General features: G+C 41.2%; 1 protein-coding gene across 2 annotated transcripts in view; it reads left to right on the top strand.

Annotated features, from left to right (window-relative positions):
- The first annotated feature begins 5,944 nt into the window (after nucleotides 1–5,944).
- The window catches only part of NTF3 (neurotrophin 3), a 122,416-nt gene continuing 116,295 nt past the window's right edge, over nucleotides 5,945–12,065 (top strand). Inside the window, exon 1 of one of the 2 annotated variants that reach the window (XM_068273056.1) lies at nucleotides 5,945–6,671. Coding sequence is in view for 1 of the 2 variants with exons in the window: in XM_068273055.1 (XP_068129156.1) it covers nucleotides 8,022–8,042 (21 nt within the window). In the remaining variant the exon portion in view is untranslated. Of the gene's footprint in view, nucleotides 6,672–7,886; nucleotides 8,043–12,065 lie in introns of those variants that run through there. The other variant, XM_068273055.1, reaches the window with a different exon arrangement.

Raw genomic sequence — 12,065 nt, 5'->3', positions numbered from 1 at the left:
TCCAGGCAGATCCTATTACTCTGATCTCCAGACAGGTAATACAGATTGCTCTTACACGCTCCACCGTGTCCGTAATCAGACACCGTAAGGTCACTAGCCTGTGTGTGAATCTAAGGAATGTCTTTAGAGGGCTGGCTGAACTGGGGCAGTCTACAAGGTTTTTATTCACCCTGTGTGACTGCTTTGCCTGTAACGTTGTACATGAAGTCATCAGAGCATTGCTGCAGACTGAGACAGATTTTTTTTACGAACTTGGGGGAGCAGGGACAATGTACAAATTCCAAAGTTTGTATAATAATTCCTTATCTGAGCGGGGGGCACATGCAGTCACTAGAACAATAGTACAGGGAGCAAACAGTCTTTTTACGGACCCTAAATTTTTACTGGACCCCTATCAGTTCACCGCCTCTAGAAAGTGTCTCTCTGAAATATTGCCTCAGGTCACACCTTGGTAGGTCCGGAAGTGAACAAACACCATCACGCTATACCTGCCAAGTGGTTTCAAGTGCCCTCATTGCCATCATGAGAAATGTATTGGCCCCATACTGTGAAAACCTACTGGGCCCCCCAACTTCCCTCTGTCCCCATACCCTACAGTCTGCTGAAAAAAAAGCTTTATATCCCCGCAAAAGAAACAGAATTGGACAGCATGTTCCCAAAACATATTTAGACAACATTTTATATCAAACCACTAAACATAAGTAGGAAGAGTTTGCCCCTTCTTAAGAAACACCAAAGAAAACTAGGCAGAGTACCCCCATAAATCCTCAAGCATAATGCCTGCAGCCCAGCCTAATATCGTGGACTCTGGTGATCTGGTGCCTTCCCCGCATACCTATATAGCTTTCTCTGGTAGTCTAGTGCTTCCCCCCTCACCTCACTAACATAGCTTCCTTGGTGGGGATGGGGGGGGGCAGCTGCAGTAGGACCCGGGAATCGGTTTGGCCGGGCTTCAGGCTCTCCCCAGGCTCAATACAGCTCTATGGGGTTCTGCTGCCCTGCTGGTGCCCCTGGGTGCCCGGCATTTCTGGCAAGTCTGTTATAGCAGCTGATAGTAGCTGAATATAGCTGTCTGCGTTAAAGAGGCTTAAAGGTGAACTCTACATTGAATTATGTGCACTGGTTTCTTCCTTATCACAGACAGCAATAATGCTAGTTTAATTTTAGAGTGTCAGCTATGCTTCAATAGTGAAGAAGATTCTGTCCCGCTAAAGTAGCTCCTCCTTCTTATTTGCTGGGCTTATTCTCGAGACTAGACATTCATCTTCTTGGCCATTTCCAGAAGATCCACAGATCACCGAATGGATGATAATTCTGCTCCCATTAATGAATCATATGATGTTTAGTTTCAGTTGACCTTTAAGATTAAGATTTTCATAGTGGTGGTCGTTTCTTGAGTTATCTTGGCCAGTGTCATAGGAAGAAGACATGCTTATTTTTTGGCTCTGCCCAAGGACCGTTGCTGTCTCTCCCACCAATATTACCGTATATACTTGAGTAGAAGTCTATAAATTTAGGTCTGATTTACTTCATAAAAGTGTAGGAGTCACAGCCAACACTGAGCACACTTAGTAATGTGTGTACTAATAGTGACATTCCCATTTGCAGCAATGTACCCACTGGTAAGTGATACTTTGAGGAAAGGAAATGCCAAGAAAACACAGGTCTGAAAGTCCTGGCCACAACAATGAACAAGGAAAGGGGTGGGGCTAATACTGGGCTGCATAAAAGGGAGAGAATAATTGCTGTACTTGGAGGGCTGAAGGAGGTATTGGCTGCACTTAAGGGACAGGAGGGTTTAATGGCTGCAATACTCTATGCAGTGCAGTTATTAACCCCTCCTGAGCCCCAAGTGCAGCCAATAACTTTGTTGGGTAGACTTATACTTGAGTCAATAAAAAATTCCAGCTGAAGAGGGTTGACTATTGAAGTCGACTTATACACGACGTCGACTTGTATTCATGTATATACTGAGTCCTGGTCTGTCTATCTGCTTGCCTCACAGAACACCACTTGTATCTCTTCTCTTTCCTCTGCTCCGGCCCTGGTGTCGTACAGCTGTAGAGTAGAGATGAGCACGAATTTTGCATAATCGTAATTTTGCATCTTAATTCTCAATTACCATGCAAAATCACAATGCAAAATTTCAGGGATAGATCGTAATTAATTTCATTTTTAACCGTAATCAAGAACCCTAATTTTGCAATTTTGCATAATTTTTATGTAATTTCGTGCAAACGTTAGCAGTTAATGGCAAAGCCCCTTTACCTGCTATCAACACCATGATTGCTATGCATGTTAAGGAGAAGAGTTACGCAAAGATTACACAAAATTACGAATGGATTACACAAAATCATTTAACGTAATTACGTATGGCCACAATTGCGAAAATTTACGAAACATTTTGCATAATCGTAATTAGCAGTTTACGATCATCATTGTGTGGAGTCACAACCTTCTGTCCCTCAATATCACTCTACATACCGTATAGCAATATGCTATCCTCCTGGCCCCACTTAGACTATACACCCATCTTAGCCACAAGGGCAGGGAGGCTTGTCAGCATGGGCCAATTCAATGCTATGTATAATTGCTCAACCTCCCCCACTACTTTATTTTTTGTATTCTTGGTCAGTCTATCCATCTTTTCCCCAGAAAAGGGGCACCCTTTAGTGAATCGAGGCCCAGGCGTGCAGAGACAGGAAGTAGCTCCTGCGGCAGAGAGAAGACACGGGTGGAACCGTTGGTGGACAGGTGAGAGCATCTCCGCCGCCCCTACACTCTGCGTGGATTTCATTATTCAGCGGAGTGGAAGAGGTGAGTTCACGTTCCCTGCCCACTTGCCTCTGCTGTAATTTCTAGAAGTTGGAGCACTGAGAGGATGCCCATGGTGTGGGAGGCGGGAGTCAGGCCACCCTCTCCGAGCTGTGTGCGCCTACTGCTTCCCCCTCCTGTGCTTCACCCCCTCCTGCCCCTAAAGATGGCCCTGGTCAGGCCCCAGAGCTACAGCACCCTTCCCCGAAGCTGCATCCATTGCGTGAGAGATTGTTACACCTCTGGTTAGTACGTAGGCAGTCAATGAATGCCTTGGCACCCATATTTGATTGTTTGCTAGAAATGCTAGATATCGTTAATAATGCCCAATTGATTTTGTAGCCAAATTCCGTCGATCGTGATGCACGGAAAATTCTGCTTGATCAGTGGAGGGTCGAGAGAGTGTTACTATCAGCATTGGATTTCGGGGCTGACCAAAGTTGCAGCGGAGTTACTCTCACCTTTCTGGCGGCATTTTCTCATCTTTCCACCGCTGGGGCTTCTTCCTGTCTCTTCACACCTGGGGAGCTGTCACCTGTGTATCATGTGACAAACATTAGAGGCCTAACCCTAAAAGGCTCTAGCGGTCACGTAAGACACGTGCCATGGTGCCCCTAGTCAGGGCATAACTACAGGGGAGCACCCATGGCAAGCGCAGGGGGGCCCAGAGCTGTGACGGGGCCCCAACTACTTCCCTTCCTCCAATAAAGGGATCCATGCTTCAGATGAGGTGTTTTTGCAGCTACACTTGTTATGGATGTGAAGATTACAAGGCCACATTTGTCTTACGTCCTTGCAAGATGGGCCCTCGGGGCTGTGAGGGTCACCAGGAGTAGACAATGCAAAGGTGTGAACATTGGCAGAGGCGTAGCTATCGGTGGGCAAGCGGTAACATATGTCCCCGGGCGCAGCACTGTGAGGGCGCTCAGCACAGTCACTGCACCCCCAAGTCTGTGGGAGGCGGCTTGCTGGCTGGCTGTAGTTCCTCTGCTCCTCTCCCTCCCTCTAGAGAGAAGTGCAGAAGCATTAACACAGCTGCAGAAAAAGTGGGGTACATCTGGCTGATCTAAATGGGGGAACATCTGGCTATCTAAAGGGGGCACTTTAGGCTATTTAAAGGGGGACACTTTAGGCTATCTGAATGGGGGAAGGGGACACATTTAACTATTTAATCTATTTAATCTAATTAATCGAAACAGGAGGAAGGGGGCATATATGGCTATACATTTACAGCATTTGTACATTTGACTCCACCCATGACCACGTCCACATTCTGATGCTTGGCCATGCCCATTTTGTCCTTGGGGGCAAAAACTATCTATGTCCCTGGCTGCTGTCTCTGAACATAGGGTTGAGGCATCAAAGTTTTGCTGGGGGCCCAGAGTTTTGTAGTTTTGCCACTGCTCCTAGTGTTTTTTCACTAGTGTTTCGTCTCGGGGCACACAACCCACTAGGGGCTTGATTCACAAAAAGGTGCTAACACAGTTAGCACACCTAAAAGCTTTGGCCGTGCAAACTAGGGTGCTAAGTAGTTTGCACATCCAAAGCTGTTGCTGATCACGTGTTAAGTTGGTGCGCCCGAAAGGTCGCACCTTTGCGTGCGAAACGTTGCACCGTTCGCGTGTAAAATAGCTTTTCAGACTATCTTGCGACGTTCTGCAAGCACCACTCAGCGCTAACCTTTGCGCGCATATTAGCGCGTGAAGCGCCCTTTTTCGCGTCCTAAGTGCCTTTTCACTGGCGTGCTAACACTTAGCACCCTTTAGTGAATCGAGGCCCAGGAGTGCAGAGACAGGAAGTAGTTCCTGCGGCAGAGAGAAGACACAGGAGGAACTGTTGGTGGACAGGTGAGATCATCTCCGCCTCCCCTACACTCTGCGTTGATTTCATGCTGAAATTTATTGAGAATCTGTGTACAGTGTGGGGAGGGATTTGATCAGACAGATCCCTCTCTGATCAGATAATGATCATCTGAGAAGGATCTATCTGTTTCCCACATTGACCGAGGTGGTCATTTGTAACTGATAAAGAACATAAAAAGAAAAAAAAAAAGATTGTACAAACCGCAGTACATTGTACAGTGCAGAGAGAGTAACATTCCTTCTCCCTATCTTCCGTTTTCGGCCACAGAGTGGCGCTGTTGCAAAAGCCAACAGATCACACAGCTCGACTTCGAGTTAACATACTTAATACTGTCCAAACTCTCTCAAAGGCATGTTAAATAAACTTTGTAAGCAAAAAAAAAGTCAAAACAAGCAGCCCATTTAAAAAATAAAATAAAAGTCAGCGCTGTTTACTAGAAACGCTCAATGAAGCATGCTTTGATGATCTACAGCGTTGACTTTCCAGGTGCTGGCAGTGAAATATTAAGCAATATTCAATGATTTCAGCGCACGTGTTCCGCGTTCTGTGTTTGTTGACATTGTTAGCCTTCGTAGCCTAAAAATATAACAAAGTTAATTCCAGAGGAAGGGCCAAGCTCAATCGGATCTGGATTATAGCACGTTTTAGCTGCTTCTGCACAGCATATCAGTCTTGCCTTTAAGTACTTGCAGCAGGGAGACACCACGGTTTACCCACACAAGAGTATTTTTTTATTTTTTTTAATGTTTTTTTTTTGTTTTGTTTCCTTAACAAAGCCTTCTTTATTCTGATGACTTATTCTCCCATATAAAAAAAATAAAAAAATACAATTGTGTACTTTCAGGACATATAATACAACCCAGAAATCTGTTTCAGAGACAAGAGCAGACGTTCTTCATGTGATCAAAGATAAAATAATGTTGTAAAACTGGAAACAGGTTTTTGTACTGAAATACCGTTCTTCTGAAAGCTTTTTCTGTCTTCGAGATATTTTCCTTGAATTCTTCTTTTTTTTTTCTTTTTTTGTATCTCCACACATATTTGGCAAGATTAGGCTGTCAGATCTCAAATTACTAGGCGTGTTATTTGCATGCAAATGTGTACAGTACACACGTACTAGCTCCCCTTTGTCAGACACACGGACACACTTATGGTCCCCCCCTCCCTCCATACACACACACACTCTAGTACTCCACCCTCCATCTCTTAATGATCCTTATGCAATAGCAAGCCTGCTGTGGTCCTTGTTTCTCTCTGGAGGGAGCTGTGATAGCTGTGTGAGATGTGTGCACTGCTTTTTCCAGCCAGATATTCATAAGGCTTGGTAGGACGCAAGAGGCTCATAACCGTGCCTTATCTCTGCCTGCTTTAACCCTTTTTGACTGCCATCATAACTCTTGGTGACACTTGTTCTTCTTCTTCTGGCCCCGGTTGCACCTCAAGAACTGCTGAAAACTCTGCATTGGATGGCTTAATCTGTCACTCACAAACCAGGGAGTGGTGTATTCCACTGGGGGAAAAAAAAACCATAATCTGAGGCTTGCAAGGCACCTCTCTCACAGCAGCAAGTTTGACTTGGCTTGTCTAAACTCCCTGTTCGGTTGTTAGGAGGACTCATGTTGAAGAGTCAATCTCGTTGCGCTGGAAAGCTTCTGCTCCGCTTGCAATTTTTTCTTTCAACTTTTGAGGACTCAGAAAAATGCTCAGACTATTGACTTTGCTATCTACCGAGAAGCCGTTTTTGAAACCGTTTTCCAGCCAGGAGCTTGTGTGCGATACCTCTTCTCCATCCCACGGAGAGCCTTCAGCCGTGACACCAGGTCTACCAACAAGGGATGATCAAGTCCGGGCAATTTGTATAGAGCAGATTTTTTTCAAGCTGTTTTGTCTGGTTCATCTGATTGGGAGAGCTCTTCTGATTCAAAGTGAAATTTACCCTACTGAGAAACCTAGACCCAGAAGAGGGTTTAGGATTTCCTGAAAAGAGGAAACAGGTAGGGTCAAAGTGGCAAAAGATATTTGAGGATGCAAAAAAAAAAATAAAAAGGGGAAATTGGAGATGGATGTACAGAGGAACAAAAGGAGTATGGGGGAGAGTGGAATAGAAGCAACTGCTCCTAATTTCACTGTAACCTAATGCTTTTAGTCTCTAAAAGGTATTTGAAGGTCCACTTAAGCAATACAAGAATATACATGTCATCCTAATGCTATTCAATGGATACTAGCACATGTATATTTTGACACAAACACAAGTTGCTTTTGAGTGTTCTGATGCATCTGAAGATAAGGGTGCTTTTTGTGGAATTCAAGTAATCTGGCTATAATTTCTTGGTTGTATGCTCAATGGAAAATTGGCGTATAGCGTAGCTTATAATTATGTCATAATACACAAAAACAGTAATAGAGAGTACTTTGATTTTGGCAAGATGTCAGATTGTCTTTTTAAAGTTACAGCTTATGTTCATTTAAAAAAAAAGGTCAGTTCTGCGATTGAGGTATATTCCAGTCTTTTTTATTTCCTGAAACAAAAAAACATTTTTGTCGTAAATGTGTTAAAGATTCAAATTATGTCATGGAAAAGTTCCAAAACAGTTAAAAGTAATCAGAAGTTACGGACAGAACATGTCCAAACAAAATCACCAAGATTGCATATGAAAGTGATTCAGGTGTAGATTTTAAATTTTTTGTTTACTGATTTCTACATCTGATTTTTTTAAAAAGAAACTGAAATTTGACCTAGATTCCTCCAATTCCCATTCAAATTGGAAATAGAATTTTTTAATTTTTTTGTTTTTATAATATTTATTCCTGTATAACTTTATCAGCTATTTAATATAATGCCCAAACATGTTCTGTCTCTTTGTACAATAAATAAATTAATTAGAAAATAAAAACAAAACCAACAACAACCAAAAATGTTAGTCAATTAAGGCCATACAAATCTACCCATAAAATCACAAAAGCAAAATTAAATCTGCCCATTAATACATTTTAACAGTTTCCAATGAGCAGGGGTAAAAAAAAATGAGTTAAAGTGTTGAACATAACTATATTTTTTAATGTAAAACAGAGCAGAACAGTGATACAGTATCATGCAGGCACTTGGCAGAGAAGGGGTTACTGAGCAGAGCACCAAGCCATCTGGCTGGGCTGGTTTGGTATAATCGAGCAGATTATGTTCACAAGACTCAGAGTTTTAAGACTCCTCACCCATACAGCAACTCAGAAATCTTTGTAGAACACTGGGAAAACTCAACTTTTTTCCCCCCTTAACTCTGAATGAACAGTCTTCTAGCAAACTATACCTTCATGTCGATGTTTCTTCAAAGACTGATGTGGATGCCATGGTTAATCCAGCCACCACGGTAAGACAAATTACCTGTGATCTCAAAGGCAGTGCAAGGACCAGAGTACAGGCAAGGAGGATCTCAGGGTTTTTGAGAATATTAAATTCGAGATATTTGTAGTCTACATTTTTTGATGGAATTAGGACAAAAACACACATTCGAAATATAAAGTTTTGTGAAAAAAACATTTTTTTTTTTGCACGTTACTATTTATTCTAAGAGGCTCTATTCTTAGCTTGTGTAGACGTTGAGTTTTATATATATATATATATTTAAAAGTGAGTTGTTTTTTCTTAGTTCTGGAATGTACAGCTAGCTCTAACAGCTCTCGTACACCCCAGAGGCAAGTGTTAGCCTTTGACAAAAGCAGTCAAAATTTCTTTTCTCTCACTCTTTCCCTCCTCAGGTAATGCACTTAAGCCTCCAGCTTAGTTAAACATTCGCCACCATTGTTTGTGTGTGTGTATTTTTTTTATATATATAATGCAAAGTTCCACATGTGCTGGATACTGTAAGTGTTCTTGTAGAGTGCTGTGATAGGGTTATTTACTATAGCAGTAATCTCAGGGGCATACTAATTCTGAACATACCATTTCCACAGGCATAAAGACTTACTTAATAGAGTGTGGTATCCAAAAATAACCTCCTGTTTCTCCGGACATGTCAAGCTGTTTTATTGCAGCATTTTAGTCCGGTGTAAAGAAAGAAAATAAAGAAAAAAGAAAAGGTTTTGCTAAATGTATATAGTATAGTAAATGAAACATTCTTTTTTTGTGTGTCTGTTTGGAGTGGCCAGGATTGTCAAAGATTTGGGAAGCTGGTGGAAAGTTGGGGTCTAGATTGTGCAGCTAGATATCGTATTATAGTTTGTTCTTCTCCTGAGCTAGGTCATGGCTAGGCTTTTATGCCTAGAAGTCTACACTTGAATGGTGGTGTAATGAACTTCAATAGTCCTCAGCATTCTACTTTGGATAATAATAAGAAAACAAGTTTGCAAAACAAATATTTAAAGTGTGAAGTCTGAGGCATTCGCAATAATGAACCTGAATGATGGTTAAGTTGTCCCTACATGCATGGGCATAATAGACAGTTATGACTAAATGCTAGAGAGAAGCTAGGAGTGTTGTAACGATGAATGATCTCAGTTAATTACCTTGCTGGCCTGGAAAACCATTAACTGAAGTCTTAAAAGATTTTTTTTTTGCAACCATTAACTTGCAAGTGAAGCCTACATATGACGTCTTGGCATTCACTTTGGTTTTTCAACTATCTAGTCCAGTATTATTTAAGGCAATGGACATGCGTAGTATTAGAATCTCTTTGGGTAATTCTCTCCACTAATAGGATTGCTCTAAAGGGTTCAGCACAGTCACTACCGGTTTGCTGCTGAACGCAAATTGGGTCACGTGATTATTTATTTAGTCTAGTGAAATTTGAAATGGCATTTTTGGTGTGGCCTGACATTTCTGAGATTTATAGACTGACAGGTGTTAGATTCCCCAAGACTATTTTCTCTTTATTTTAGGTCAGAACTATTTTTTAATGATTTATTAGTATTGTTAAATAAACCTTAATCATTTTTTTATGAAAGCATATGTTCATAGTGAGTGTTAGTTGAGGCCCACTGTACGAAAGAAGGAAAAAAACACAAAACAGATTTTATGGTCACTTAATGTACCATGCCATTTGGCTCCTTACTGCTTGCAATGAGCTAAATTGTGATTAGTTCCAGCAGAAATCTTAGCTGGTGATGGAGGAATCGGAATATCGAGGGAGGGGCCATGTGTTTGGCAGGGAAAAAAAAGTTTTGATTTATCAAGTGCTCCCTTAAAAGCAAAGTTTACAGCAATGAATCAAAACTACTGGCGGTGAATATAGTGTTTGGCTGGTTTTGGTGCAGGTGACGTGGCTGTCTCATTTATAGATTAGCAGAAATTGAGCACAAATTTTGTACAAGAGTTGTGTTCTTACCTTAAACATATTTTTGTGTGGCCTTAGCTTACTCTGCCTGTCAACCTGACAAGTTAACAGAACCAGCTGTCAACCTGTGATTTTCATTTACAGAAGGCATTGGTCGAATAAATATGTCAGTGGCTGCATTTAGGGCATTGGCAGAGTTTTTGGAAGCTGATGTCTCCTGAGGTTTCATCACACTAATAACGTAAATTATTAAAGTTAATATTGCAATTGCATGATGAGAAAGCTCTCTACACCTCGTTGGGTTTTTCTTTAAATAATGAACTGTAGGTGAAGTCTTTCAAGTTGTCTACGTGTTTCATCTACAGTACACCAAGCAAGAGATCTTGTTAAGATAACAAACATGTATGGCTTGCGTTGGTGGCTAAATTGAAACCTTTGTTTGTCTTGTATTGGTTCTAGACTTTTCTACTTTTGACAGTGTTTTGGGCTTTTTGGTTACGTAGATAAAGGGGTTCAAAAATTAAATTAGACTGTAGGATCCCTTCTGTAATAGACCACCTTTAAAAAAGCTAGGAGAAGACTTAGCCATTGCTGTGGCCTGAAATCATTAACAACAGGGGTTCACCATGGTGAGCGTTTAGGCAGTAATCTTACTCTTCAACTTCCTATAATGCGTAACACAAGTCCACTGCTACCGTGAAAACCTGCGCACATCTAAGAGTTGGCCTCAGATTGCCTTTGCTGGTACGTGAATGTCTTAAAAACTAGTGCGTGGATCATGTTCTTGCACAACAATGGTGACAGGTCTTATAAGAGAGGTCTTTTATGGCCAAAAAGTGAATCACTAGCTTCTTTATAAGACAAGGACATCTCCACGATCAAAATTCAGGTCCATGGATAAAATGTTGATAGGTAAAGAAGAGCCAAGCCAACTAAAAATAAATAAATAAATAAATAAATAAATAAATAAAAACATGCTTAGGTCTGTTGCCTGGTGTTCCTGAACCTTGAGCTAAACCCAAAAGTTTTGCTACTTTCTGGGTTCTTTGTGATTGGCAAAAGACAGAAGATAGTTTAATCAAAGTCTTGAATCTTGAGCTAAACATAAACGTCTTGCTACCTTCTGGTCTCTTCGTGATTGGCAAAAGATAGATGATTGTTTTCTCAAAGTCTTAACTCCAAGTTGATTACAAGCAATGTGTCTATAAAAGATCATAGTAGTAAAGAGTGAAAAAATGAGCTAAATCCTTTAATTCTGATGTTTAATATGAGTTTGGGTCCAAGAAACTTGAACAGCACCTCAGCAATCCTCAGCAGGTGTGCGAGAACCTATCCCTTGTACCAGCAGGGTGAAAGTAGCACTTGTTGAAGATAATGGTCTGCACCACTTCAAGATTAAGAACATGAGTTTGGGTGGGATTTTGCTTACTGGAGGAAGGGGGTGAGGGGGGAGGAGAGGATCAGGGCCTATGATGTACGGTTTTCTACTGGTTGATGCTATTGCCTAAAAGCTCATAATTCTGTTTTTTTTTGTTTTTTTTTTGCAGTTTAGAGTTTAGAGGTCCAAGCATGGCTTTTGGCGTGGCAAAATAGCTGTTGGCTTGCTATAAATACTGTATTTCATATCTATAAATTACTTTGTGTTGTTGTTGTCCTTGTATATACTTGGTGGATCACCACGGCATTTAGAAAAATGAATGGTCTTTCGCATATGGTGGGATTTCAGCTTAAATAAATAAGTGTTCCTTACCAACCTGTCCACCACTTCTTTGTCCAGCCAATTACTAGGCTGTCTATTGGAGATGTTTCTTTTAGAGTTAGTATTCCAAAGGAAGAACAAACATTTTTAGCATTTACATGTTAGTGTACTGCTGACCTTTCTAACCCCACTTTTTTCATGATCTATGTGAGTTTAGGATTAGTAGCCATACAGGTAGACTTATACATACTTATACATATAGGTATTTTACAAAAATAAAGGTTTGTTGAATGGAACGCTCGCCCTTTGGTTACTAGGCATTTTATGACAATCTATTCCTACAAAGGTCTTCTTGGGAGCACATCTAGACCTAGACTTCAGTAAGCTTTGAACAGTCTATCACTATAATAATAAGAATCAGA

Source organism: Hyperolius riggenbachi, chromosome 3, assembly GCF_040937935.1.
Source record: "Hyperolius riggenbachi isolate aHypRig1 chromosome 3, aHypRig1.pri, whole genome shotgun sequence".
Classification (NCBI taxonomy): domain Eukaryota; kingdom Metazoa; phylum Chordata; class Amphibia; order Anura; family Hyperoliidae; genus Hyperolius; species Hyperolius riggenbachi.
This window is presented reverse-complemented; position numbering and strand designations above follow the sequence as displayed.